We start from the raw sequence: 27,088 nt of genomic DNA, 5'->3' as shown, positions 1-27,088 counted from the left end.
TATGGAGGAGGAGGAGGTAGGGGGGAGGGATAAGGTGATTGTGTGAGTGTGATGGTGCCAGGGAATGGGGATCGTGTATGGGGCTCTGTGTTTTGTTGTGTCTGTGTAAGTTATTGGGTTTGTGTTCGATGATGTGCGTTGCTGGATTGCATGTCCTGACTATATATATTATCTACTGGGAAGTGCAGTGTGGTTACTGTGTTGATCAAGCGATGCAATAGGAACGAATAGTAGGTCATTGATATTCCTAAATGCAACCCTATATATTTCATAGAGTTAGGTCATGATAAATAACAAGGCTAAACTAAGATACTAAGGTATTCTATTTTATCCTGCGCCCAACCATCGCCTGTCCAAGCAAACCGACCAGCCAACCCACAAGAAACCGAAATTAATAAAGAGACCCGACCTGAGAAGAACTGAAGAGGAAACTTTCACAACTGCGCAACGTTTTCCAGGATTTGCACCTCCTGGCCCGGCTTGAATGCCGGCAGTCCGATGAACGGACAGCCCGCGCACCGGAAGGCATCGCCCAGGGCACAGTTTCCACACGAGCCTGTCTTACCCTGCACGGTAAAGTCCAGCTCGTTCAAGTCCTCCGTCTCCAGCTTCATCACGTTGAGAGCCTTGTCTGCCTTCTCCCGCTCCGCTTGTTCCTCTGCCTCGAGTCGTGCTGCGAGTCCGCACGTGCAGTCCTTGCAGGCGCGACGCCGGCGGCCGGGCTTGGGCTGGCATTCGGGGGCTGTGATGCATGCATTGTTAGCATGGTTTAAATTCCACAAGAATTATCGAACTATGAATGGGACTTACGCTGGATAGGTCTCTTCAAATCCTCATCCGAAAGCAGAGTATCCTCGTCAATCAAGTCATCGTCATTCTCGTAATCGTCGTCATTATTAATCATGCCCACGGTGACAGGCTGCACGGGCGGGGCAGGCGCAGGTGCGGGAGCAACTGTCTCTGTCTTCGCCGCATCCTTCTTCTTCCCATTGCGTCGCAGAGGAATCGCGAACGACTTGGGCTGGTCCATCTTCTCAAACCCGGCATCGGTCTTGATCAGCCCCGCCAAGACCGCCTCGCGCTCCTCGGCCTCTCCGAAAAAGTTATCCTGGGTCTGTAGCTTCGCTCCGGCCTTCATGCAGGGAACCAACGCGGTGTAGACATCCCGCGTGAGCAAATGGAGAGCCTCCGACCGCCGCGTGCCATCGGTATCGGTTAGGACGACAATGTGATCGTAGGTGTTGGCGGGGAGGGAGACGAAGCCGGCAGATATGCGGTCAAGCATCTGCAGGTCGGTTGTGGAGCGGTCAAAGGTGGTGAAGAGGTCCCGGAGCTTCTCTTCTTGAGTGGCGATGGAGGGGGGAGCGAGGAGGAGAGTGCGCTTGGAGGGGCTGCCGGTCGACATGGGCTGGAAGGAGGGGGCGGGTGCCATGTCGAAATCAGGCGTTGTGTCGATGGTCACGAACGAGGGAGCCATTGTGTCGGTCTACCTGCGAGTTCGTCCGTGAAGGGAGAAGGGAGAGGAGATAGTTGGGGTATAAATGGAAGGGAGTGGAAATTGAGGTTCAAAAGTGATCAGTGGCCGTGATCGGATGCTCGTTTTGGGTTTCGTCTGGCTGACTCAATTGTCATCTGACGGCGTTGTGATTGGGTGGCGGGGAAAGTGGCAGAGATTGTGTTTGACGGTTATCAGCGAATTTTCGGGGTTATCTGATGATGGGGGATTACAAATCGAGGCACACGCCTGCAACCCCCGAGGAAATAGCTAGGTGATAGTCCGATGGCGGTGGTGGGATTAGTTTCCTCCTTTAGGAAAGTCGATGTCAGTGGGTTTTAATTTCTGGGAGGTTCTCTTTGACTCCGAGTGATTTTTTAGCAGATTTTCTCCCCTCCAATGCCCCGCACCCATATTACTTTGGCCCGGTTGTTATTGCCCTGCTCGCTGTCCGTGGGAAATTGTCACGGGAATTCTTTGGCCTTTCTGGGTTTAGCGCTACTGGGCTGCTGCCCAAGCTGGCTGACTAATGGAGATCCTTCAAAACCCCGCTTGTTCATGATGTCACTCAGAGAGTGTCTGCCATCAGCAAGAAGAATAATTATTAGTCAGTAACTAATGTTCGCGGTGAAATGCTCTCATAAATAATAGAAAATACCCATTATTGGCGAGTGAGACGGTTGTCTGCCCAAGAGCCGCTGTTTTTTCCAGCGTGGGGTGCAGTTTAACCTTAAATTGTTTCCAGAAATGGAAACCCGGAGGGCCATATACTATACGGTCATGTGATACGGCTGATAGCTGATGGTCTCTCCGACCATAGCGTTGGAAGATTCAATTGCAACAACAATATCTCGGGGGAACAAGGCTTTGATGCCCCTATTAGTGAGGGATACAGACTTTTCTGATGCAGCTACAACACAAGCTGATACGCCAACGGCTCTAAGCCGACTGAAGGGCAGAAAGAGTGACCCGAACCTAACTCCATCAAAGGCCACGGGATAACACTTGCAGAAAACGTATGCTCGAAGAGTAATGAATACGATTTTAATCATACTTAAAGTAGGCGATGCTTACTGCCACAATTCTCAAGTATGGCATTTGCCTTTGACATTGCTACAAGCACCCCACTAATCGTGCTGCTATTTGCTAGTATATATACTGCTTGTGTTCCTGGTCGATAGTACAATGTTAATCTTCTCGGAGCTCGATACATATGTCGATCAATCGTGATGAAGTATCTGGATGCCAAGGGCTGTTGTGGACATTGGACAGTTCAAGAAGAGAGGCAGCTATCCTGATTTTGCTCAGCGGCCCAGTCACACTACTATCGATTTCAGCAGATATTGCAGTCTTATCGCCCAAGAAAATGTTTATCGATCGTTTAATAGAACGATGTGTGCAATGGCTGCAATATACTGATGCAGGAGGTAAGTTTTATCTCGGTGCTATAGTCCCGTCAGACCTCTACCTCGCAAGCGGCCACTGCCATTGAGTACGATGGCGATATGCCAACTAAAGACTGCCTATCGATGTTATTCATCAAAAAGTAACAGTTCAGCGCGCTAGGTCTGGTCGGCCTTCTAAGAGCATGTGGCTATGACGCCCAAACGTTGGCAGACAAGGGTCAACTCACTATGGCAGAGTCATGTCAATCATAGTTGACCACCAATATATTAGCTCATATTGCGGTAAGTAGAAGGCCAAGTAGACATCGTATTGTTGTGCAGCCTTCGTAAGCTCGGGGTGGTCGGACGCGCGCCTTCGAGCTTGATGGATGTCTGTGCTTGGGTCAGTATACCACACTATTGTCATCCATCCAAATCCGACTAAACTTCACAAACCAATTTAATGCTCTCACCAAAGCACTAATATTTCAAGAATTGAAGTTTGACAATGTATCTGTTCACACCATCTTTCTATTGTCAAAGCTTCCGCAAAAGGCAATGGGGAATGAATGGCTGACATAACAGCCACCCCGGATCAGCACAGGAATGCCTGCATCCAACGTCATGTCACCTGCCCTGTCGTGTTCCTGGCCGTTCCTGGCGACTCCTCACTTCCCCTCTTCTTTCCTTTGAGCAGCCTCCCTCCTCTTTTTGATCATTCAATTCATTCGAATCTATCAAATGCTTTAAATTATCAATCGTTGCATCCAAATCTGTTTATCCCATCACTTCACTGATCTAGACCCGCTACCATGGGTGGAGACGTTCCCCGGCAAGCTCCCAGCGCCCTTCCCCAGACTCCCGCGGGCCCAGTCGGTCAACGCATTAAGAGCATCTACACCGACCGTCTCAAGCAATTCACCGCCACCGGACAGTACGAAGGCCAGAACCTCATTTCGTAAGTACATTCTCATTGCGGTCTTATAGCACACAATTCTTCATTCTTCCGGTCGTCTATTTCACGTCCGAACTATACTAAAGGTCTACTAGCAAGCTGAACGAGGCCGTTAATTCCGACGAAGACCATGTCAAGCTTTCAGTATACTCCGTCCCTGACCTCCAGCGCCCAACTTTCAAAGAGGCTACCTCCAATGAATTTAAACCTACCCACATCGGAGCATCGTTCGGGCCAAGCTGGTCCACTCATTGGTTCCGCATCCGCCTGACGGTCCCGGAGGATATGCGCAAAAAGGAACGTCTGGAGTTTCACTGGGATGCAAACAACGAGGGTCTAGTCTGGACGGAAGATGGTCGACCACTTCAAGGTCTCACTGGTGGCAACGAGCGTATCGAGTGGATCATCCCCGATGCCTGGCGGGATGGGAAGGAACATACCTTCTACATCGAGATGGCCTGCAATGGCATGTTTGGAAATGCGCCTGGGGGAGATTCCATCCAGCCGCCTAACCCTAACAAATACTATACATTGCACAAAGCTCAAATCACTGCCGTCAACCTAGAGGCACGGGCATTGTTCTACGACTTCTGGATTATTGGAGGTATGTTCGGACCTGTAACTTTAAGCAGCTTGTGCCGCTATTAGCTGTTAGATGATAGACTATTCCGTCGATGTTTACTGACTTGGTACACTAGACGCGGCCAGGGAATTCCCTGGTGATGGCTGGGAGTCGCATGAGGCCAATATGGTCGGCAATGCTATCATTGATGCGTTCATTGCTGGGGAAGGCAGCAATGAATCAATCAAAGAGGCACGCAAAATAGCCCAGAAGTACCTGGGTAGTAAAGTAGATTCTTCCCAAGTGTACGAGACCGACACGGAGCCCATCGTCTACGCTATCGGACATTGCCATATCGATACTTGCTGGTTGTGGCCTTGGGCAGAGACTAAGCGTAAGGTTGCCCGGTCATGGTCGAACCAGTGTGATCTGATGGACCGATATCCGGAGCATCGCTTCGCTTGCTCCCAGGCACAACAGTTCAAGTGGTTGAAGCAATACTATCCTTCGGTTTTTGAACGCGTCAAACAGTGGGTCAAGAAAGGTCACTTCCAACCCATCGGCGGCAGCTGGGTTGAGCATGACACCAATATGCCCAGCGGAGAGTCGCTGGTGAGGCAATTTCTCTATGGCCAACGCTTCTTTGAGAGAAACTTCGGTGAACGCTGTACAACCTTCTGGCTTCCGGACACCTTTGGCTACTCTACGCAGATACCTCAGATCTGTCGTTTGGCAGGCATGAGTCGCTTCCTCACCCAAAAGCTCAGTTGGAACAATATCAATAACTTCCCGCACACCACATTTCTCTGGGTTGCACTCGATGGGAGTCAGGTTATGTGCCACATGCCACCAGCAGAGACATACACTGCGAGCGCTCACTTCGGTGACGTGAAGCGTAGCGTGACTCAACACAAGTCAATGGACAACGACAACACGTCACTCTTAGTATTCGGCAAGGGCGACGGTGGTGGCGGGCCAACCTTTGAACATCTGGAGAAGCTGCGCCGCTGCCGCGGTCTCAGTGACAAGGTTGGCTTGCTTCCTCGTGTGAAGATGGGAGATTCGGTCGATGATTTCTTCGCAAAGCTCGAGAAGAAGGTAGAACAAGGTACCCGCTTCGCCACGTGGTATGGTGAATTATATTTCGAACTACATCGGGGCACGTATACCACACAGGCCAACAACAAACGGGGAAACCGCAAGTCGGAGTTTTTGCTCAGGGAAATCGAGTACCTTGCTACACTCGCTACTCTTGAGCAGTCTGCGGACAAGTATAAGTACCCTAAGGAGGAAATCGACGAGATGTGGGAAGATGTACTTTTGTGCCAATTCCATGACTGCCTTCCCGGTAGCAGCATCGAGATGTGCTACGATGACTCCAGAGAGCTATACAAGAAGGTTTTTGAAATTGGCAACAAGGTTCGGAAGGAAGCCCTCCAAGCTCTTGGACTTGGAAGCAGCACCGCCAAGGGTCTCGTCGCAATCAATACATTGCCCTGGCCTCGCTCAGAAGTAGTCAAGGTCCCTGCTGAGTTTACAACTGCGGGTGGCCCTAGATACGTCATTGTCAGTGGTGAAAGTGGTCCTATCAAGTGTCGGCTTCCCACGGCTTCAAACAGAGCGCCTGCTGTGACTGTTTCCGAGATCGAGCCCGGTGTCTTCCGTTTACAGAACGAGAAACTGAGGGTAGATGTGCACGACGGAGTCATCACATCATTGTACGATCTGAAGGAAAAGCGCGAAATCATTGCCAAGGGCGGGAAAGCTAACCAGCTTGTCATATTTGACGATAAACCACTCTACTGGCAAGCGTGGGACGTTGAGGTCTTCCACCTCGAATCGAGGAAAGAGTTGCAATCCGGGAAGACTACTGTCGCTGAAAACGATCCGTATCGTGTCAGCGTGGTCACTGAGACCCGCATAAGCGACAAGAGCTGGGTCAAGACGACTATCAGCCTGGCTGCTGCCGTTGGAGATCAGCCATCCTATGTTGAGATGGAAAGTGAAGTCGAATGGCGGGAGACTATGAAGTTCCTCAAGGTCGAGTTCCCTGTCGATATCACGAACACACAAGCATCGTATGAGACTCAGTACGGAATCATCAATCGCCCGACTCATTACAACACCAGGTAATTCTACCCTTCTTTCCACATATGCAGGTGCTAATAGGTTTCAGCTGGGACATGGCCAAGTTTGAAGTGTGCTGCCACAAGTGGGCAGATCTGTCTGAGCACGGCTACGGTGTCTCGATCCTCAATGATTCCAAGTATGGGTTTGCAACTTGCGGTAACATGATGCGCCTCTCCCTGCTTCGTGCCCCGAAGGCACCGGATGCTCATGCAGATATGGGTCATCATCGCATCCGTTACGCGATTCTCCCGCACGCAGGGCCCCTGGACCATCGCACGATCCGCGCAGGGTACAGCTTTAACCACCCCCTTGCCCTGGAGCCCGCATCTGGTCAAGAGGCAAGCGACGCGTTTAAGTCAATCTTGTTGGATGGTTCTCCCTCGCTTGTCCTGGACACAGTGAAGCGTGGTGAAGATGATGAAGACGTGTCTCGAGATGAACTGCCACGGCGTGCCGGGAAGAGCGTCATCCTCCGCATCTACGAGTCCCTGGGTGGTAAAAGCCGTGGCACCATCAATACCAAGCTTCCCGTTAAGAAGGCATGGAAGTGCAATATCCTTGAGGATGACGAGACGAGCCTGGTCTTGTCCAAGAATGACGCGCAGACCACGAGCATTGATATCGAGCTGAGAGCCTTCGAGGTCGCGACATACAGACTGCAGCTGTAGTCGGTCTCCGTGCAGTGAAAGGAAAATTGTCCGTATCTCCTAACAACAAGTGACATATCTTTTGAGATGTATAATCTAGCAGAGCAATGCTGATGCAATCTAGTAGTACAGAGGATATCACAGACAAATAGCGAAACCTAGCAAACACAGCGAACTCTTCGAACAAATATAACCAGTAGTTTTCCGCGCGCCACAGCTCCCTATCCAACCCAGCAAAGAACCTACCAACTCCAACCAAATCTCATAACGAAATAATAAACTGATATATCAATCCCTCCCATAAGTAATCTTCAACCTCTTCGTAGGCGGCCTATCCCCATCTGTCCCATCATCATCCCCCTTATCCTTATTACTCGCCGCAGACTTCTTCTTATTCTTCGACGCCTGTCCCCCCTTCACACTATTCGCCGCAGACGACGCATCCCCATTCCCAGGCTTTCCAGTAGATCCATTATACGTGGAATTCGGGGTCGCGGCATGCGACGGCGTCGTTTGAGCCGATGAAGGCGCGGGTGAATCCTAAACGCCAACACAGAGAACCCGTCAGCTTACGCACATCCACACAATCAAATACAAAGGGGACGGAGATAGAGAGAAAGGAAAGGAAGGTGAGCATACCCGCATAAAACTCGCCGAACTCCTCGAAAACACACGATCCGCGTCCGACACCGTCGCCTTTCGTCTCGCAGCGCCTCCTCCACCACTCATACTCGATGAGAGGGCAATGCCTGCTCCGCCGATCCCGGCCCCGCTGGATGAGCCCTTGATGTAGTTGTCAAAACCCTTGATGATGTTTCCGGCAGTGGTTTCTTCCAGGTAGGATTGTTCGAAGCGGTAGATTTGGTCTTCGAGTTGGGCCTGTCGTTTATTTTTGTTGGTTCGAGGTACGGGGGAAGTTAAAGGGGGGAATTGGGGGGTGTCCGTACCATGCTCTTATCCATTAGACGCTTCTTTTGGAGTGTGTCGCGTAGTTCGCGGCGGAGTTTCTCGTAGTAGGGGAGGCCGCGGTTTGCGGTTGATGAGGCGGAGGAGTCGTTGGATTGGTTGGGGTTGTTGAGGTTGGAGGTGTTGTTGTTGGAGTTGAGATTGGAGGTGGAGTTTGAATTGGCATTGTTGTTGTTTGGTGTGGAATTGGGCGCTGTGGAGTTGGTGATTGTGGTGGAAGTTGGGCCTGTTGTGCTGGTTGGTGGTGCTGGTGCTGGGGCGCTTGATGCGGCCGGTGTTGTAGCGGCGGCGGCGGCGGGTTCGGCCATTGTGGTGGTGGGTGACGTGATTGTAGTCGCGGGAAAGCGTCAATGATGAGGAGATTGAGATGGGGGTTTGGTTGGGTTAGATGCGAGCGCGCATTGAAACGAGTGTACTGGTGGAGGTGGTGTCGCGATCTCTAGCATCTAGAAGCGGAAGAGAAGTGGAAGTGAATGAATGGATGGAATGGATTGGATGATGATCGCCGCCAGATCTTATCGTTGGTGTTTGGCTGGTTTGCATCCGAGTCACATTATCGCTCCGTCACCTTACGTACACCTGGGAGCTGCATCTCCCCATCTCCCTTGCTCTCTTTCCCTCTCTGTCTTACCGGTGTGGTTCGCTGGCTTCTTTATCTGAGAGAGGCTTGTGGTGTTTGCTACGCTGAAGCTCGCTGTACATATTGTACTTGACTTCGTCATCAACGACTATTCTACTTGTTGGACTTGCTACGGCCTGACTTCGAGATGGATCACTCAATGCATGGTATGATGGATATGGACCATGGTCATGATCATGGAGATATGGATATGGGTGATGGACAGTGCAGTATGAATGTGAGTGTCTTGTTGCTAATCTATAGTGGTTCGAGTGCAAGCGGTGCTGGGAAGTGGAGCTCGCCATTGCTTGCTACAACGTACTGCCCTCCTAGCTTGTCCGGCTAACGATGCTTGCTAGATGCTATTCACCTGGTCTACGAAGAACCTCTGCATCGTCTTTCCCCAATGGCGCATTACCAGCACCTGGTCCCTTCTGGGTTCACTTATTGTCATCGTCCTTTTGACGGCCGGCTACGAGGGAATTCGACAGCTTACACGGCGGTTCGAAGCGGCTCACGCTAGGAGGCTGAGTGCATATACTACGGTTGCTGTTGGAGGTACGTACATCTCCGTTCCTATTATGTTTCCTGTATAATGCATGGCGGGGATATTGGAGTCATGGTTTCTTCCTCATCTTCGAGCGCTGGTTATTGGTTTGCCCCAACCTTTGCTGGGATGAAGCACCTGACACCGTGAAGGCAGCGAGGTCCACGACGATTCTGCCACGGCCAATGTCCCTTCTAGCCAGACGCTGCCTGCCCCGAACACCGGCTCACCCCTAGTTGTAGGCAGGGATAGCCGGAGGACCGTCGAGCAAAGAGGCAAGATCACCATGGCAGCATTGTATGCTGTGCAGGTATTCTATAGCTTTTTCATCATGTAAGTCTTCTAGTCCCACTCCTATTCACTCCCTCTTCGACTTGGACGAGTTCTAACTGTTCAGGCTGCTCTTCATGACGTACAATGGATTCGTCATGCTCGCAGTTGCCGTTGGTGCCTTTGTGGGATATTTGGCGTTTGGAGACAATACCTCTGCCAGCAAAACAGTTGCTTGTCATTAATGGATTGTAGCACGAAGGCTTGCCTGAAGTTTTGGCGGGAACCGGGCATATTCTTAGCAGTAGCCTCGTTAGGTAGCTGTGGTCGTCTTGTCGTTTGGAAACAGCATCAGTTGCATACTCGTCTAATGAACATTCATGCGTTCACTTGCAAACAGCGGAGACTGCAATTAGGGGACTTCAACATCGCTGTCATCTCCAAACCCGAAGCTAAACCCGCCTCCTTCGGCGGCATCACCTCCGTCTTGCTCTGGGTTTCCGTGCACAATTTCGTCCCATTTCCGTTTCTTCCCCTCGTTCTTCTTCTGCAGCTCTGCCTGCGCCTGTTCCAATAGCTCAGGATGCGATTTCTGCATCTGCGCCACAAACCGCTCGTAGGGATTGTTTACGTCCTTTCTGAAACCTGAAACCTGGTCTGCCTTGTTAGACAAGAAGTCCAGCGCAGCGCTCAGGTGGGCACGGGGTACGAAGTTCTGAGTAATGGCAATAGCTGGCTCAATGTTGACGACCAAGTGCCACCAGCCCGAAGGAACGTGGAGAATCTCGCCCTCGTGACAAATCCCCTCGATGCAGCCTGGGCTACGTCGTGCCTCGGCGTGAAAACCGAAAAGCCACTCGGCAATACTAAGAGGGGAAGTCACTTCACTCTGGTCGTCTGACACATAGACGCCCGGAGGCGGCGGGAGCTTCGAAGACGATGGGAACATAATCCAGTATTTTGAACCACGAACAACCGCATTCCAGGCGCTGGTAGCGTTCGGGTCCTTGTGGAAGGTACTTCCAGACCGCTCAGGTCCAATGATCAGCCACTGCCTGTCAGGGCGATCGTTCCCCAGCACGGAGAAGAAGTCCTCTCCAAAGCAACTGGGAGGCCAGTAAGTGGCGTCAGGCTCCTGGTCCGGCTGACCGACTTTGAGGCCCATTTTTGATACAAATGCCCGGTCGAATAGATAGAGGGGACTCTCATCGGAGTTGTTATGCATGTAATCAACATAAGTATGGAAAGGCCAGTCCACTGCCTCTGCGCGGAAAATAGCCTCGCCGTAGTGATCCAAAAGCATGTTTACGGACCAGTTTTTGTAGGCTGGCCATTGTTTCACAGGCTCAGTCAAGATGAAGGGCGTGTTGCTCCATTTTTCATTGAACTCCTCAAAAGAGAGATCGGGGAGACGAGCAATTTGGTTGCGGGCAGGGATATTCTTAATATAAGGATCTAAAGAAATATGGGCGCAGTGGAAGGGCCGGTGCAGGACATCCGAGAATAGATTCGAGCAGTCTAGGATGCACTCTTCCGACGGAGGAATGTTAAGATAAGTTGAGCGCCATGTTCCTTTCCATGAGAACGAGGCGGGAGGAGAACTGACTAAAGCGTTAGTGCAATGCTCCAGGCCGTCTAGCTATAATTCTACAAATGCGATGAGACAGTAGACTGCCACGTCCCAGGAATCAACAAGAATAAGCAGTCCCCTGGCAAGCAGATGTAGACAATAGCAATAATGTAAGAACAAAGATCTATATCTCACCCGGTGAAAAGAGCTTTCCAGAGATCCTCGGCTCTGGTGAAAGCATAAAATGCCTTGCACGTCTGTCCAATATTCAACAGACTGGGACCATCGAGGTATTCGAGCAACATCAATATCGACTCATCCGGTAGGATGTTAAAAGTGCCAATTGCATGGCGCAGGTTCTCTGCGGCGAGCAAAGCATTGCCACTAGGCTTCACGCCCAGAGGATGGCCAGGAATTTCTTCATGGCCAGACAGATCCTCAACATCGGGCTCTGGATGCGAAGAGTAGCTATGGGCAGCTACTGCACCGCCGAGAGGACGAGCACTGTCCAAGGAATTGATATCCGGCATTTTCATGATTATTATTTGAAGAAAAAGAAAGAGACGGGCATTGAATTGTAGGAACTTTCCCAATTGGGTGGGGAACGACTAGACCGGTCACAGACCGGGCGGCGGTGGTGGTACAGACTAGTAATAAACAGCCCACACAACCAACGGCCAGGGCTGTCAGGCAGGGAAGATACGGGGGGGTCTTATGCCCAACCCAGCCATGAACAACGCTCCTGTGGACTTTCTGAGCGGCAATACTATGGTCCTACGCAGTAAAAGACTTGCCTCCTGGGCAACGAAAATATTACCAAAAATTTCCCTCCGTAGTCTAGCCAGCGAATAAGGAAATAATGTCAAAATTCCCACAAGGCAAGTACGTGGGTAGGTTGCCCGATAAAGTAGGCGGTGCGTATCGGCTAGGCTAAATTGGCGCTAAAAATCAAAAATTTCACCGCGACAAATGGAAAAATGGCAGACACAGGGAAAGAAAAGGGAAGAAAAAAAAAAAGTTCGCAGTGCTCGTCCCGCCGCTTCTGGTCCCCCCATTTTCCCACACCATCTTCGGTCATCCAACTTGAACTTCTTTTCTCTTCCCACCCCTACGACTTTTGAAGTCTTTGTGATATCTCTCATCCCCCGAGAGTTGTGCTACCAGGTTCGTTGCTCTCTCACCAGCGTTTCTCTGCGCATTGCGCCCTCCCCCACCATCCTCGCCTATCGCTAACAAGCCTTTTCCAGTTTTAATCCCAAAACCCCACCGTCTTCTTCGATCACAGCATCTCGCCTGTGATCTTCTTACAACAACACCGCAATCATGGCTTCTAACGACAAGGGTTTGGAGGAGATCCCCGAGGGTATGTGTTCCTATATCGTTTGCTTCATTTTTTTCATGGCAAATTTGTGGTTTATATCTCTCTACTTTGCTGGAGAATGGGGCTCGCTCTCAAGCCAGCGGAAGAAAGAGATAATCGCCACAACCCATCATCGAAATATTTCGAAGAATCAAGCTGACCAGAGATTTCACGTCAATAGGACAGATCGAGACCAACTACGATGAGGTCACCGACTCCTTCGACTCCATGGACCTGAAGCCCGAGCTGCTTCGCGGTATGTGATACAAATTTTATCTTTGCCCTGGTGGGGTCTGTGCCAACATGTTCTGACGACGTCCAGGTGTCTACGCCTACGGTTTCGAGCGTCCCTCCGCTATCCAGCAGCGTGCCATCAAGCCCATCATTGCCGGTATGTTTTCTCCGCACGGTCGCCCATAATTTATGATGCTAACTAGGGCATCCCAGGCCACGATGTCATTGCCCAGGCCCAGTCTGGTACCGGAAAGACTGCCACTTTCTCCATCTCCGCTCTCCAGAAGATCGACCAGGAGCTCAAGGCCTGCCAGGCTCTGATTGTCGCTCCCACCCGTGAGTTGGCTCAGCAGATCCAGAAGGTCGTTGTCGCTATCGGTGACTTCATGAACATTGAGTGCCACGCCTGCATTGGTGGTACCAACGTCCGTGACGACATGAACGCCCTCCGCGCCGGCCCCCAGGTCGTTGTCGGTACCCCCGGTCGTATCCACGATATGATTGAGCGCCGTGTCCTCAAGACCGACCAGATGAAGCTCTTCATCCTCGACGAGGCTGATGAGATGCTTTCTGTAAGTCTATTTCAGATCGATCCCGAGAAGATGTGCCCTGGCTAACAACATGATCAGCGTGGTTTCACCGAGCAAATCTACGACATCTTCCAGCTCCTCCCCCAGTCCACCCAGGTCACCCTGCTGTCCGCTACCATGCCCCAGGATGTCCTTGAGGTCACCACCAAGTTCATGCGTGACCCCATCCGTATCCTGGTCAAGAAGCAGGAGCTTACCCTCGAGGGTATCAAGCAGTTCTACATTGCTGTCGAGAAGGAGGAGTGGAAGCTCGACACCCTCTCCGATCTCTACGAGACCGTCACCATCACCCAGGCCGTCATCTTCTGTAACACCCGCCGCAAGGTCGACTGGCTCACCGACAAGCTCACTGCCCGTGACTTCACCGTCTCTGCCATGCACGGTGACATGGAGCAGGGCCAGCGTGATGTTATCATGAAGGAGTTCCGTTCCGGATCTTCCCGTGTCCTGATCGCCACTGACCTTCTGGCCCGTGGTATCGATGTCCAGCAGGTCTCCCTGGTCATCAACTACGACCTTCCCGCCAACCGTGAGAACTACATCCACCGTATCGGTCGTGGTGGTCGTTTCGGTCGTAAGGGTGTTGCCATCAACTTCGTCACCGCTGACGATGTCCGCATGATGCGTGAGATTGAGCAGTTCTACAGCACCCAGATCGAGGAGATGCCCATGAACGTTGCCGGTAAGCAGGACTTGACCCACACTTTGATGATCTATTCATTCATACTGACTCTGGCATCTAGACCTCATCTAAACTCCCTAATACCATCACCTAACGTCCCTCGATGCGGATTACGAATGCAGTTGCCAATAACGCTCCAAGGGTGAGCTGCGGTGGGAAAGACGTTTTGACATCGTTGCGCTTCTCTTGGTAAAGGAGAATCCTTCAAAAAGTGGCTTTCTGTGTCTCCAGCATTTTCTCTTTTAGCAGTGGCGAGCGGGAACCGTCTTAGTCTGCGTGTTTCTGTCTTGTTCTGTTTATGGTTTCCTTTGTCTGTTATTGCTTATGGAGATGCGACACGCTTGTGCGATTTTATTGCTGTAATTCATGGTTCTCTTCCGGAAACGCTTTTTCACACCTTTTTCCTTTGCTCTGTACCTAGCTCGCTCTCTGGTTGGTTAAGGATGCTGCGTTCATACTTGACCAAGAGGTCGGGCCAAAAATGTGATTAGTTCAATCAGGCTTTCTTTTCCTCGAGGCACTTTGGGTGGACGAAGATACGATTACGGCTCGGACTGGTTGTATACCTGTGTTCACTAGTATAGACAAGAGAGGTACATACCATTCCATTAGTTTGTTTTGAATAGTCAATCTTCAACCCTTGGTTTTGTGGAAGGCGCTCCAACTTGTAGGGACTCTACTCCGTATAGACAGACACAGCCTAAGCATAATATAGTATACTATGTATACCACCCTTCCATCCTCCATTCTCCACATCCTCCACAACACATCCCATCTCGACAACCACTCTATCCCCCACGCAACTCGATCCCAACTAAATAAAGAACCCTCCAACCCAAATGAACAATGAATCGAACCAGACAACCAAACCCCAACATCCCCCACCCATCCACCTTCCTCTGGGCCCACGAGCTCCGACGCGAAAACATTCAACTCGTGAACCAACTCAACAGCGTCAGATCCGACCTCGCTGCTGCCAAAGATACCATAGCGAATCTGAATTACAGACTTGAGAGTCTAGATCTACGAGCACGCGAGGAAAATATCAGATTGGAGAACAGCCTGAAGGAACTAGAAGTTCGATTCGACACTAATCTACGAACTGGTATTGAGCGGGTTGAGGAACTTGAGAATGATAATCGCCAGCTACGGGGTAGGGTTGATTGTTTGGAGAGGCGTGCTCGTGAACAAGAGAGAATGGAGGAGGGTATTCGCGTGAGGGTGCTGGATGAGGTGAGAGAGATGTTGATGGAACGGGGAGGTAGTGGAGTGAAGGTGGGGATGGGATTGGGAATGGAGAGAGGGGATGTTGTCAAGGCTTGTTCTGCTGGGTCTGATGTTCTTGTTCCGGATTCGATACCTATGGGTTCGGTTCCTGGTGTTGATGTTGGTGGGAGGAGTGGGTTGTCGTCCACGCTTTCTGATACTACGTGGGGGACACCTTCTTTGGTGGGTGAGGAGAAGACTGAGGAAGTTGGGACGGAGTTGGAGGGTGTTATGAAGCAGGGTGGGAGATCGTTGGCTGATTATTTGGCTGCTGCTGAGGGGATGAGATGCGGATTGCAGGCACAGAGGGATGAAGGTGAGGTTGTCAGGGCGGTTGTGCGAGGTCTTGATGACTCTGGTATCCGGGCTTTGATCGAGGAAGAGATGAACAACGCTGGCTGGTCTTGGAGTGATTTGAGGGACGCCATGTTGAAGGTTATTGAGGACAGGAAACCTCCTATACGGGTGCCAGTCAAGGAAAGCGAAACGCTTAATGGAAATGTCAAACTCGAGTCGACAAATGCTCCGGAAGTCCAGCGCAAAAGGCCGAGAACGAGAAGGTCCATACCCATTGTACCAGCTGATGAAGAGGATGAACGCTTTGTTATGGAGATGTACCGCCGTTGAAGAACCGACTTACTTTTTCATTCCAGATAGTCTATATTGGAAGAGAACCAGGGTATGTATATACAGTGTCTATCTGATACATATATCTTGTTCAAGACAGCCATTTAGGTCTCACTGTACCAGTATCTACCCTCACGGTCCTTGACCTCGACCTCAATGCGACCCTCCTCGAGCTCCTTGCCGTCATAATCAATGGACGCCTTCATGACATCGCCAGACTTGACCTGACCAACACCCTTAGGAGTACCAGTCAGGACAAGGTCACCCTTCTCCAGAGTCATAACACGGGAGATCTCCGCCAGAAGTCTGGGGATGCGGTAAAGCATCAGACCGGTGGAGTCAGCCTGGCGCACTTGCGATCCAACGCTCAAGCGGAGGAAAGCATTGTGAGGGTCGGGAAGTCGCGACTTGGCGATCTCCTGAGAGACAGGCAGGAAGGTGTCGAAGCCCTTGGCGATCGTCCACGGGAGGCCCTTCTTCTTTGCTTCTTCTTGGACGTTGCGGGCGGTCATGTCGATACCGAGGAGGTAGCCTATATTCGCCATGATATTACACACAGTTAGTCCATTGACGCTCCTTGTCTATCGCAAAGAGAATAACTGCACAGGATCATGACTGACTGTGAATCGCATCCAGAGCACCCTTATCGTCATTCGGGTCCAGATCCCGAACGGTCTTGCCCATCACCAGCGCCAATTCGACCTCATAGTGCAGGTTGGTTCCCTGAGGGCGCAGCACAGGACCTTCGCCGGGGCAGAGGATAGCGGAAGCGGGCTTCAAGAAGAAAAAGGGCTGCTTGGGCTTGGTGTTGTTCAGCTCTGTGATGTGGTCGCTGCGGTTGACAGACTGCGTTAGCGGAACCTCGTCATGCGCAGATGTGGTAGGATAGAACATACGCATAGTTTCTGCCAATGCAGATAACCTTTCTGCAGTTGGCCCTGATCGCAGAGGCCATGATGAAGTGTGCAATTTGCGAGGATGGAGGGGGAAGAGGAATAATTGAGGGGGTGGGAATGGAATGTAGAGGCAATTGAGGCCTGGCGGATAATAATATAATCGGCCAGTCGGAGCTCGGCCGATGCGACGCACGGAAAGGTGCTCCGCGCGCTGCGTGCGGAGAGGCTCGGATTCTCCGAGATTCGGAGGGTCAAGCCGGATGATTGGGGATGATAAGAGGGTTGTGTGGGGAAGTAAGTGGGAGTGCGATAATGGTGGTTATTCTATGGTCTAAAGGGATTTTAGAGAATATGTGTAGACAGTCATTTGTCTGGAATTGTGAGTTGAGATTGTGATGAGCTGAGAATGTTTTCTTATTCTTGTTGTTCCTTACGTCACCCGCTCAGTTCTTGAAGGGTGTTCTTATCGCTGCATGTTAGCTACTTTCTTTGCACTGCGTCTGTACATAATCATCTGAATCAAATCTGAAAAACAGAGCCTCTTTTCAACTTCGTCTATCGTATTGTTGCAGAATTCCACCAGATTCCCCAGTGATCCGAACCAAGACCGCCATGCAAGTAGCTGAGATCCTCTCCGATCTGACATCCCTACGCGTCTGTGTATGTGCCCTTGCTATTAACCCACTAAGCCTATTTGTATACCACGGACCAATATAAGCACTTTTCTACAAACAGAACATCCTCAGTACCTCTCATCAAAGAAACCTCAATTAATGATTAAGTACAGGACCACCATGACGCCCTCGCTCTCGTTACCGTTAATGAGCGAATACCCCAAACCACAGACCAACTAAACCCCAAAGCAACAAACACAACCCCATCAGGCTCTGGAATAGATTCAGGCAGCTACGGAAACGAGGATCTCCGTCGCGCAAAAGAACTCGTCGACTTGCACTATGAGTTCAAAGCCCGTCATGCGCTAGGCACGGTTGATGAGGAGCTCTCGCGTGCCAGGGAAGAAGTAGCCCGAGTTTTAAGCGAACTTAGCTAGTTAGGGAAAGTACTACTACCTTGGTTCTGGGCTGTTTGCGAATTCTTTACTTTTTCTCTTATGCATATGGATGTTTTATTCGGGCTGGCGTTATCTGTGGTGTGTTGTATGGTAATGTTATATGGGAATTTATATGCATGATTGACTTTGCGAAGGTGCTATTATAGTACTTCTAGAATGCTACGCCTGATAGAAAGTCTTGTTGATTTAACATTGTGTAGGGTTATTACTGTTTTATGTAGATTGCCATCTCCGTCTGCGCTATTAAGGGAGGCTTGGTTTTGCTACTATGCTTGCTTCAATAGAAACGAGGACTGAGGAGTTCAATGTCCTTCTTTAGCCTGTATACTATTCATGAACTATCTGGACTGCTAATCCTACCGCACGTTCTCTTTGTCAGATGATCAGGATTCCGGGTCCATTAGGACATTGTCTAGTATCACACTTGATAGATAAGCCAGTGACCATTCAGATCTCTAGAATGCAACACCCTTCATGCAGTTCGTCAGCAAGCTTATTAACTCATTCAGCTCACGGATCACATACATTCGGAAGGCCCGGACCAAAAGGACCTTCAAAGTCTTTCGCAGTAGCCTCCTAGGCATCCTGGTTGTCACGCTTAGTGCTGGTCCAGATACCTAGATCAGGTAGGTAGGCATCATCAACAGTAGCCTTCTGGGCATCCTGGTTGTCACGTTTGGAGTTTTGACCCAAGAGATCCTATCACGATCAGCAAGTAGTAGAGAGACAACTTTTTGCAGTAACCAGGGAGCGATCAGGAATATTTCTATGTTCCAATAACTCACAGCAGGTAGGGCCAGAGCCGCACCGACCAGGACGAGATTGATCAGGGTGTATCTCATTTTGAAGGACAAACGTTTGTCAGAGACAAGAGAGATCAAAGATGGATAAACAAAGATTCTTTATCTAATTGAGGGACTTTGTTCTGTCAGAGAGACTGATGAAAGATGCCTTTGAACTGGGGCCCCTCGCACTGGGTTTTATACATTGGTCAACTCGACTTAAGGTCTTCTAGTTATCATTTACGGCGGTCATCCCCACATGGTCTCTGGTTACAGTAACACGTCTTTCAATCAATCAGAGGAAAGATATGGTTGGCTGAACTGAAAGATCTTCACTTTGGGTAAGACTTTGCAGTAGTCCAATACAGAAAGACGTCTTGCATTGTCGAAGAATGTAGACTTATGAGGAAAGCCGTCAGCTTCTGGGCCAGGTCACAGGAGAAGGGCGTAGTAAGGCTGCGTAGCATCAGTCACCGCCGGTCATCTCAATCAACTATAGCACACAGTGGTTACACTGCGTTGGACTAAGTCTGGGCAATCAAGGGTTTAGTCTACATCCGCTTAAGAGCTTAAGAGCAGAAAGTCAGCTTGCTGATCTATCACCTGCTAACTTAGTGAAGCAACTCCTGACGAGTCAGTAGTAAAGGAGTGAAAATGTAATATTTTTTGGTTTTTCTTTCTTTTCTTTTTTGCAATTTTGGGGGGAGTGGCTTGGTTGAATCAAGTTTCGAAAGTAATAATCATCTGTTTTTGCTTGTTTCCTGTGTCCTAGTTATCCCCTTCCTTATTTTCATCCCGGGAATACGGGAAGATAGTCAACTTGATCATGCATAAGCAAATCTTCCCAAAGTCAGTACAATCCATCAGATTGGAGATTGTTAAAAATTTTGCTCATATGAATATCGTCCACAGAGTAGCGCCACCGAAGTTGTACACACTGAAGTAAGGTGAGATCAACACATACAGTGTCCCCTGGATAATCCCGAGCCGTCGTGCTTTGGTGAGAGTAGAGAATTATCAGATGACTTTCTCACACAGGGCTCATGAGTCAATAGAGTACTGGCGTGTTCTTGGAATGCCGTTCGGAGATACTTCACTAACCAGACCCCTCAGTACTTGCCGTTACTCTGCAATCTTACGTTCAGACTAGTCAGTGATATTCTTGCAATGGCCACGCCAAAATATCAGGAATTGCCTGAAGATGATGAGCCAGGAGGTCTGTTGGATCAGACAGATGCAGTTCATTCACTCCCTGGCCGAACCCCCTTCTCGAAATATCTATATTCCGCCATATTGGGAATCAGCCTTTCATTCAATCTATATGGACTGCTCAACATGATCCAAGGTTCCAAAGATATCTGCATTCCAAATCCTATAATCTGTCAGTTATCCCCCCTACTGGCTTCTGGGTCATTCAAGGTGAGGACCATCCTATCTAGTACCTATATGCTGATTGTACGGAGCAGCGCCGGCAAATCGGATCATAGATTATAAAACGGTGACCTTTAACAGCGGCTTCGTGTCTAGGACCCCGTATATGGGCCCTCCTAGTGACGCCTATGATAAAGCGTGGGAGGACTTGTATAACGGTATGATAACACCTTGCCTTTTGCCCACAATTCCCGGTAGAAACACACTTGCCAACGCTAGCTTCGTTTCTGATGAAAATAGATGGCATTATCAAGATTCCACAGTCCGACGCGGCCAATCTAATCAACCATACTCTACCACTTGCCTCTGAGCCAGGCATGTATGTGATTGGACTTGATGTTTTTCATCAACTTCATTGTCTGGTATGTGGGATCTTCTTTCTTTCTTTCTTTTCTCCCCCTTGAACAGGTATACAGATCCACTCACCCCTTCCTACTAGCACCACCTCCATAAAAAGGCATGGGGGTCATGACATGGGCCTCAACATGAGTGACCCTGAAGCGGTGAAGAACTTTTGGACCCATCTCGACCATTGTTCTGATTCCATCCGTCAGAGTCTCATGTGCAGCTCGGATGTATCAACCATCCACTGGCGGTGGAATGAGAGTATACCGCGATGGCAGGCAGAAAGCAGGATCGTACATACCTGCCGCGACTTTGAATCTATACGGGACTGGGCCTTTGAGAGAAGTGCTGGAGTTGTGGACTTCGAAACGTGGGTGCCGGATCCATTGCGTGGAGAGGTATGAAGGGAAGACTTGGATTAAATAGATGGGCGAACCACATATAGCATATAACTATTAGATATTGCTCCAGTATAAACTGTTCAAACAAACACCTTAGTAGCCACTCGGCCTTCCTCCTAAGAGGACCTTCTCGAGGCTCTATGTAAGATCCTGGATAGATACGATCAACCCTGCCCTTGTCTCTTCAATGTCCTGAGATGAACTGCCAGCAAAAGTTCAGTGGCAGTACTTAAGGCTGAAGGAGCAAATCGGCTGGTACCTTAAATAGTCAAGGTACAGTATGAGAGGTATTTTCTATAACATTGGTACAAGTGTTCTTGAAACAATGTAACTTGGTGATATCAAGTTCCCAGAAAGGCAAGATTGAAGCTATCATCGGTCCGACTGCGACTCCGGTATTCGGGCATCGACAAACACCCAACCCGCAGTTTTGTGGCTGGCTCAACACCGCAGCTGTTCACGCGCCGGTCGCTGTACCTATTATCGACTCTTCACTTGCTGTTGGTTCTCTCGAACTAGGACTAGAAACCATGGCGACAAGTGTGGATGCCAAGCTGCTGAAGCAGACCAAATTCCCTCCGGAATTCAGCCGGAAGGTGGACATGACCAAGGTCAACATCGAGGTGATGAAGAAGTGCGTTGCAAAAGCCCCAGCTAAGTTTCTTATCGCGAGGTGCTGTTATCACCCGGTCTGAAACTAACACTTTTAATCATTGCAGATGGATTGCTGGAAAGATCTCCGAGATCCTGGGAAATGAAGATGACGTCGTTATTGAGCTCTGCTTTAACCTTCTCGAAGGGTCGCGGTTTGTATGTACGACCTTTTACCTTTTGCCTTCCATGCTGATTTGCTATGTTTTACTCGGGATTCAGCCATCCAAGCTAACTGAGTTCACTTTGCATTATCTTAGCCCGATATCAAGTCCCTGCAGATTCAGCTCACCGGATTCCTCGATAAAGATACTGGCAAGTTTTGCAAGGAGCTGTGGTCGCTATGTTTGAGTGCCCAGGAAAACCCCCAGGGTGTGCCCAAGGAGTTGCTGGAGGCGAAGAAACTGGAGCTTATCCAAGAGAAGGTGGGATATTTTACGGATGTCCGGGTTGCTGGTCTCGCGCTGACACCCTCGTTATCACTAGATCGAAGCGGAAAAAGCCGCCGAGGAAGCCCGCAAACAGAAGGAACAGGAGCGCGCGCGAGAGCGAGAACTTGAAGACCTTCGACGCAGAGAACGATCCGAGCGCACAAGGGGAGGAAGAAGAGGCGGTGGCCGCGGTGGTCGAGACTTTGATAGACGTCGGTCGCCTCCGCGACAGCGCAGCCGTGACCGTTTCCGAGGTCCGCCTGGCAGACGAGAGTTCGACTCCTACGTGCCCTCAGGCTCTCGTCGAGGCCGTCGGCCATCCCGTTCGCCCAGCCGCTCTCGCTCTCGCTCCGTCTCTTCCTCGCGCTCACCTCCACCACGTCGGCGTCATCCTGGCAACGACCGGAACCGACGACGTCGGTCAATTAGCGGCTCTGTCTCCCCGGACCGCGGCGATCGCAGGAGGCCAAGGAGACGCAGCCCTGATTACGGTGATCGTGCAAGATCCAATACCCGCAGTGAATCATCACGCTCACGTAGTCCCAGAAGAGACCGACGGAGACGGAGATCCGTTTCTTCCCGCAGTGCATCGCGTTCACCTGTCCCCAGAGACCGACGCAGGAGAAGAGGTTCTTCGGCATCAAGGTCCCGTTCGAGGTCGCAAGGGTCGGATGGTAGCGGCACCAGACGCAGAGGATCATCGCCTTACTCTTCACGAGATAATAAGAAAGAATCCACCGCTGATATTGCAAAGGCCCGCAAGTTCCGTGACGACCGTCGCTTGAGTCGCAGCAGAGAGCGCAATGACACTCGCAGACGCCGGTACTCATCCCAGAGTGTCAGCCGCAGCCGCAGTCGAGGCCGTTCCCGCAGCGCCAGCCAGGATTCCCGCAGTCGGAGTCGGAGTCGCAGCCGTAGTCACAGCCGCATGAGGGATAGGAAGCGGCGTCGGTCCATAGAGAGATATGCCCCAGTTGCACGGAGACGGCGCAACACGTCCTCCGTATCCGTCCCCAGTGATAAACGAAAGAGGATGGCTGATGAAGACGAGGATGCCGCCAAACGATCACCACCGCCGGCTGAGAAGCCAAGCTCGAGCGACTACGAGATGAAGGATGCCACTGAGGTGGGTGAATGATTTCTAAGGGTCCTCTTCACACAAAATCTATGATTTCCTAAGTTCGTTCATTGCCCATAACTCTGCTCTGCCCCTCTCACTGTAAAGACCTTAACTAACCACTAATCGCAGACTGCTGCTCCCCCCAATAACGCAGCTCGTGTACGCATCTCCAGCTCCGAACTACGCGAGAAGCTGCTCCGCGAGAAGATCATCGCGATGCGCCGGACCGCCTCGAGCGACAAGGTAGGTAGCTCTACATCTTCAAGGTAGTTCTCATGTCCTACCGTTCAGGGCACACACAGCTTCACCTACATAAACCACATACCAAAGCCCCACTAAAGAGCGAAGGATTGGAGGATTCCGCAACTCAATATTTAGCGATCTATTCACACGTGGTAATGTCACTATAAACAATAAACAAAAAAGAGAGTTTGCACCCTATGCCTGTCTCAGCAATATCTCCGCCAATAGTCCAACCTCCCCCTGTACCATCATACTTTAATCTATTCTCCTTCAAAGTTCAGACCACGCAATCCCAATTCCGCGGAACGAACAGCAGAGTTTGCTTGGCAAGTGAATTAGTAGATACTAGATAGTCTCCGTCCCAAATATCAGTCCGGGGGGAACCACAACTAGCGCACTTAATCTAAACAAAGTTTACCCAGCATGCGACCGTTTTCGGGACATTCTCCACAAGGCTAGGTTGACTATTGAATATTGGGTTGATCGACTATTGAGACTATTGTTTGTCGGTTTATTTAGACCGTTGAGCCGTTGGTATAACAGATGCTCAGTTATTGGGGAGATCTTAATATGTGGTTGGTTGTGGTTAGCTGGGGAGGGGAGGTGGTGTGAGTATGCCCCTATTCTATGTGTTGAAGAGTCAGGGGGTATGGAAGGATATTCCGTGGTGAGTTAGTGGGCTGTAGAGTAGGACATGATATTAGGAAGTAGATAGAAGGTGGAAAGAGTACCATTGAACACACCGTTTGGGATTCGTATCTGCTTCTGTTTTCCTTCTGCGTAGTCATTATCGGGGTTCGCACATGCATCTCGTAGAAGACACAACCCTATGTTGAGTAGTAGTGCACATGCCTATGTCTCGCTCCTACATGAAGTATGCCTTCAATTTGTATCTCAATCCAGGACATAGGTGCTAGATAGCTAATAGAGCTACAACAGAATCACACTGTAGTTACAGGCTCATGACTGAAGAAGCTATCTAATCCACATCAAGGGGCATGGTTTATTCACCAGTTGGCCATGAATCGGAAGTTGCTGAATGACATCTATAATACCATTTCATATAATACAATGAGCTTGTCTACACTCCACTCTAAAAAGATACATATCCACAGGAATTCCTGAACAAAGCAATATCCTTCCTCCCCTCGTAATCGTATCCCTTCCATCCCTCCCCCCTTAACCTCGAGACGAACAAACCATACCAACAGCCCCCTATATCCAACTGCCACCATCATCAGCACAGACACCATACTACTACTGACCCAACGATTACAATCCATTCGAAGGTTCACAATAAATAATAAGAGACTACTATAACCTGGCTTAAATATCATCCACCTACAAAGTACAGACAGAGCACCGCAGATCACCAAGACACACTGCAGTGTATACTATAAGATCATCTCGATAAGAGCTTAAGCCATACATTACCCACAACAGTACTCCATAACCCCCCACTGTATACTCGTCCCATATAATGGATGACGTCCGCCTATCACCCCCACAATCCTATATCAAATATTATTATCAATATAGAAAACAAGCATACAATTTAATAAAGAATAAATTAATGACCCATTCACACAGACAATTCCACTAAGTGGATAGCTAGCTAGTTTAGCAAGCAAAAGCACGAACCTCCCCATCCCGTCTCCATTCTCCTCCCACCATGCTAACCAAGTAACTACTTACTTCTCGTACGCATAAGCTCCAACTCATCATCATCTCTCTTCGTCAGCTTACCCACTGCCGTGCCGCTGTCGTGACGTACCTCATATCCCGTCCTCAGCCGCTTGATGATGTAGTGACAGCTGCGTGGCTGTGTCGTGTTCTCTAATTGTGATCGACTGGGTTCGTGTTTAGCTCAGACCCTGTCAGCTGAGTGGGATGAGTAGGCTTGGTTCTGGAAACCTTGATGAGTAAAGGTAAATAGACTAGCTAACTAACAGGCAGGGATTCGAATTAGAGGGGTGTTCGTTCGTTCGTTGGTATGGCTCTAATCACGATTGACGGGATCGTCGGAGGACAGGGGAACTGTCTTACTAAGAACGAGGATTGTCTCCTGCATTACTGCTTTGGGAGATTGGGGCACATGGGGGCCACACGTGTTGTTAGTCAGATGAAGATGCTAAGAAAGTAGTAAGATCTATGGAGTATCTACTTTGGGGTGAAGATATGCTGGTTTGGCATATTGAATCGAGATTAAGAGAAATGAAGAAATAAACATTCAGGACGAGGTTGGCTTTCGCACATCCCTCCATCATAAGTACTGTACAGGTATTCAAATAACACATCATTGCATCGGCAAAGCGAATGGACTCCATTGGAGGGAAAGGTGGGATAGTATCAAACAATCAAGCCAGAAAGTAAAGATTTGTACCTGCTTCGCCGCTATAGACATCCTGCTCCCCTCGCCTTGTACAAATTCGAGCAGATATTCAAGACAATCTTCACAATAATTAGAATTAGAAAATTAGGTATATACAGGAGGACTATTCACCATTGATGCCGTTGCTATCGTCGTAACTTGTAGGCTGCTGTTGGAAGCTTACCAGTCGCAAGCCGAAACGCTCACAGTAGCGGTGACGGTGACAGTAACCACCTCAGTCTCGGAGCCGGAGCCAGAGCCGGAGCCGGAACCAGCGACGGGAGCGGTGGTGATCTGAGGAGAGGAACCACCCTCAGTGGCCGAGGTGGCAACGGGGACAGGAGTCACGGTCTCGGTAGCGACAGGGACGACAGTCTGGCCGGTGATGGTGTCGCAGGGAGTGGTGGAGGCTCCAGCGCTGGCGCCTTCGGGGACGCTAGCGGTGGGAACAGCAGGGACGCTAGCAGCGCCGGAGGGGACGACACCACCGCTGGGGGCGGGGGAGCCACCGCTGGGAGCGTTGCCAGAGCCAGACTGAGCAGGAGCGGCAGGGGTCTCGGAGGGGCTGACACCGCTAGGGGCACCAGGGGCACCAGACTCAGCAGGGGCACTGGGAGCGGAACCGCCCTCGGTCATGGTAGCAACGGGAACGACAGTCTGGCCGGTGAGGGTGTCGCAGGGGGTGGTGGAGGCACCAGCGCTGGCACCCTCGGGGACGCTGGCGGTGGGAACGGCAGGGACGCTAGCAGCACCGGAGGGGACGACACCGCCGCTGGGGGCAGGGGCACCACCGGACTGAGCGGGAGCAGAGGGAACAACACCACCGCTAGGAGCAGGGGCGCCACCGGAGGGAGCACCAGGGGCACCGGACTGAGCAGGGGCGCTGGGGGCAGAGCCACCCTCGGTCATGGTAGCAACGGGAACAACAGTCTGACCGGTGAGAGTGTCGCAGGGGGTGGTGGAAGCACCAGCGCTGGCACCTTCAGGGACGCTAGCAGTGGGAACGGCAGGGACGCTAGCACCACCGGAGGGGGCACCGGGGGCACCAGACTGAGCAGGAACAGAGGGGACAACACCACCGCTAGGAGCAGGGGCACCGGAGGGAGCACCAGGAGCACCGGACTGAGCGGGAGCAGAGGGAACAACACCGCCAGACTGAGCAGGGGCACTGGGGGCAGAGCCGCCCTCAGTCATAGTAGCAACGGGAACGACAGTCTGACCGGTGATAGTGTCGCAGGGAGTGGTGGAAGCACCGGCGCTGGCGCCCTCGGGGACGCTGGCGGTAGGAACAGCAGGGACGGAGCCGGAGGGGACGGAGGGAACGCTACCAGAGGGAGCAGCACCTCCAGAGCCGGAGCCAGAACCAGAGCCAGAACCGGACCAGGAGCCAGAGCCGGAACCAGAGCCAGAGCCGGAACCAGAGCCAGAGCCAGAGCCGGA

At 50.7% G+C, this 27,088-nt stretch overlaps 12 protein-coding genes across 12 annotated transcripts; 7 read left to right on the top strand and 5 right to left on the bottom strand.

Moving 5' to 3' along the window:
- Positions 1-270: 270 nt before the first annotated feature.
- On the bottom strand, positions 271-1,803 carry BO79DRAFT_176247 (Fe-S cluster assembly protein Dre2). The gene is made up of 2 exons (XM_025679843.1): positions 811-1,803; positions 271-742 (listed from the first exon to the last, which is right to left on the bottom strand). Exons 1-2 carry the CDS (start codon positions 1,475-1,477, stop codon positions 435-437), a joined length of 975 nt encoding a protein of 324 aa, XP_025537661.1. The 5' UTR covers positions 1,478-1,803; the 3' UTR covers positions 271-434.
- BO79DRAFT_152304 (uncharacterized protein) lies at positions 1,717-2,025 on the top strand (the record flags this gene model as incomplete). The annotated part of the gene is made up of 2 exons (XM_025678686.1): positions 1,717-1,769; positions 1,866-2,025. The coding sequence occupies 2 exons, from the start codon at positions 1,717-1,719 to the stop codon at positions 2,023-2,025; spliced, it is 213 nt and encodes a 70-aa protein (XP_025537660.1).
- A 1,552-nt stretch (positions 2,026-3,577) lies between these two features.
- On the top strand, positions 3,578-7,464 carry ams1 (alpha-mannosidase). The gene is made up of 5 exons (XM_025688712.1): positions 3,578-3,838; positions 3,931-4,439; positions 4,534-6,526; positions 6,574-7,223; positions 7,307-7,464. The coding sequence occupies exons 1-4, from the start codon at positions 3,693-3,695 to the stop codon at positions 7,193-7,195; spliced, it is 3,270 nt and encodes a 1,089-aa protein (XP_025537659.1). The 5' UTR covers positions 3,578-3,692; the 3' UTR covers positions 7,196-7,223; positions 7,307-7,464.
- Positions 7,307-8,593, bottom strand: BO79DRAFT_209961 (chromatin modification-related protein EAF6/MEAF6). Its single transcript, XM_025682706.1, has 3 exons — positions 8,122-8,593; positions 7,814-8,053; positions 7,307-7,714 (listed from the first exon to the last, which is right to left on the bottom strand). The coding sequence occupies exons 1-3, from the start codon at positions 8,446-8,448 to the stop codon at positions 7,463-7,465; spliced, it is 819 nt and encodes a 272-aa protein (XP_025537658.1). The 5' UTR covers positions 8,449-8,593; the 3' UTR covers positions 7,307-7,462.
- A 151-nt stretch (positions 8,594-8,744) lies between these two features.
- Positions 8,745-9,961, top strand: BO79DRAFT_288700 (low-affinity Cu transporter). Its single transcript, XM_025688711.1, has 4 exons — positions 8,745-8,997; positions 9,119-9,317; positions 9,459-9,639; positions 9,704-9,961. The coding sequence occupies exons 1-4, from the start codon at positions 8,908-8,910 to the stop codon at positions 9,819-9,821; spliced, it is 588 nt and encodes a 195-aa protein (XP_025537657.1). The 5' UTR covers positions 8,745-8,907; the 3' UTR covers positions 9,822-9,961.
- A 27-nt stretch (positions 9,962-9,988) lies between these two features.
- BO79DRAFT_256769 (putative F-box and JmjC domain protein) lies at positions 9,989-11,676 on the bottom strand (the record flags this gene model as incomplete). Its single annotated transcript, XM_025686220.1, has 2 exons — positions 9,989-11,177; positions 11,342-11,676. The coding sequence occupies 2 exons, from the start codon at positions 11,674-11,676 to the stop codon at positions 9,989-9,991; spliced, it is 1,524 nt and encodes a 507-aa protein (XP_025537656.1).
- Positions 11,677-14,832: 3,156 nt separating this feature from the next.
- On the top strand, positions 14,833-15,905 carry BO79DRAFT_269765 (uncharacterized protein; the record flags this gene model as incomplete). Its single annotated transcript, XM_025687235.1, has 1 exon — positions 14,833-15,905. Exon 1 carries the CDS (start codon positions 14,859-14,861, stop codon positions 15,903-15,905), a length of 1,047 nt encoding a protein of 348 aa, XP_025537655.1. The 5' UTR covers positions 14,833-14,858.
- A 31-nt stretch (positions 15,906-15,936) lies between these two features.
- Positions 15,937-16,901, bottom strand: BO79DRAFT_176229 (fumarylacetoacetate hydrolase family protein). Its single transcript, XM_025679842.1, has 3 exons — positions 16,802-16,901; positions 16,526-16,737; positions 15,937-16,437 (listed from the first exon to the last, which is right to left on the bottom strand). Exons 1-3 carry the CDS (start codon positions 16,858-16,860, stop codon positions 16,010-16,012), a joined length of 699 nt encoding a protein of 232 aa, XP_025537654.1. The 5' UTR covers positions 16,861-16,901; the 3' UTR covers positions 15,937-16,009.
- A 512-nt stretch (positions 16,902-17,413) lies between these two features.
- Positions 17,414-17,947, top strand: BO79DRAFT_176227 (uncharacterized protein; the record flags this gene model as incomplete). Its single annotated transcript, XM_025679841.1, has 2 exons — positions 17,414-17,461; positions 17,589-17,947. 2 exons carry the CDS (start codon positions 17,414-17,416, stop codon positions 17,850-17,852), a joined length of 312 nt encoding a protein of 103 aa, XP_025537653.1. The 3' UTR covers positions 17,853-17,947.
- A 2,624-nt stretch (positions 17,948-20,571) lies between these two features.
- BO79DRAFT_230031 (uncharacterized protein) lies at positions 20,572-23,373 on the top strand (the record flags this gene model as incomplete). The annotated part of the gene is made up of 9 exons (XM_025684074.1): positions 20,572-20,801; positions 21,179-21,466; positions 21,552-21,642; positions 21,744-21,908; positions 21,977-22,405; positions 22,455-22,571; positions 22,669-23,040; positions 23,164-23,277; positions 23,326-23,373. The coding sequence occupies 9 exons, from the start codon at positions 20,572-20,574 to the stop codon at positions 23,371-23,373; spliced, it is 1,854 nt and encodes a 617-aa protein (XP_025537652.1).
- Positions 23,374-25,499: 2,126 nt separating this feature from the next.
- BO79DRAFT_152284 (uncharacterized protein) lies at positions 25,500-25,739 on the top strand (the record flags this gene model as incomplete). The annotated part of the gene is made up of 1 exon (XM_025678685.1): positions 25,500-25,739. A coding segment is annotated over one exon (240 nt), but the record flags the coding sequence as incomplete, so codon positions are not given.
- An 89-nt stretch (positions 25,740-25,828) lies between these two features.
- BO79DRAFT_256763 (uncharacterized protein) lies at positions 25,829-26,842 on the bottom strand (the record flags this gene model as incomplete). Its single annotated transcript, XM_025686219.1, has 1 exon — positions 25,829-26,842. One exon carries the CDS (start codon positions 26,840-26,842, stop codon positions 25,829-25,831), a length of 1,014 nt encoding a protein of 337 aa, XP_025537650.1.
- Between the last annotated feature and the right edge of the window lie 246 nt (positions 26,843-27,088).

Source organism: Aspergillus costaricaensis (genome assembly GCF_003184835.1).
Source record: "Aspergillus costaricaensis CBS 115574 unplaced genomic scaffold BO79scaffold_23, whole genome shotgun sequence".
Taxonomy (NCBI): Eukaryota; Fungi; Ascomycota; class Eurotiomycetes; order Eurotiales; family Aspergillaceae; genus Aspergillus; species Aspergillus costaricensis.
Note: the sequence above shows the minus strand (reverse complement) of the source record. Positions and strands in the feature narration are given on the sequence as shown.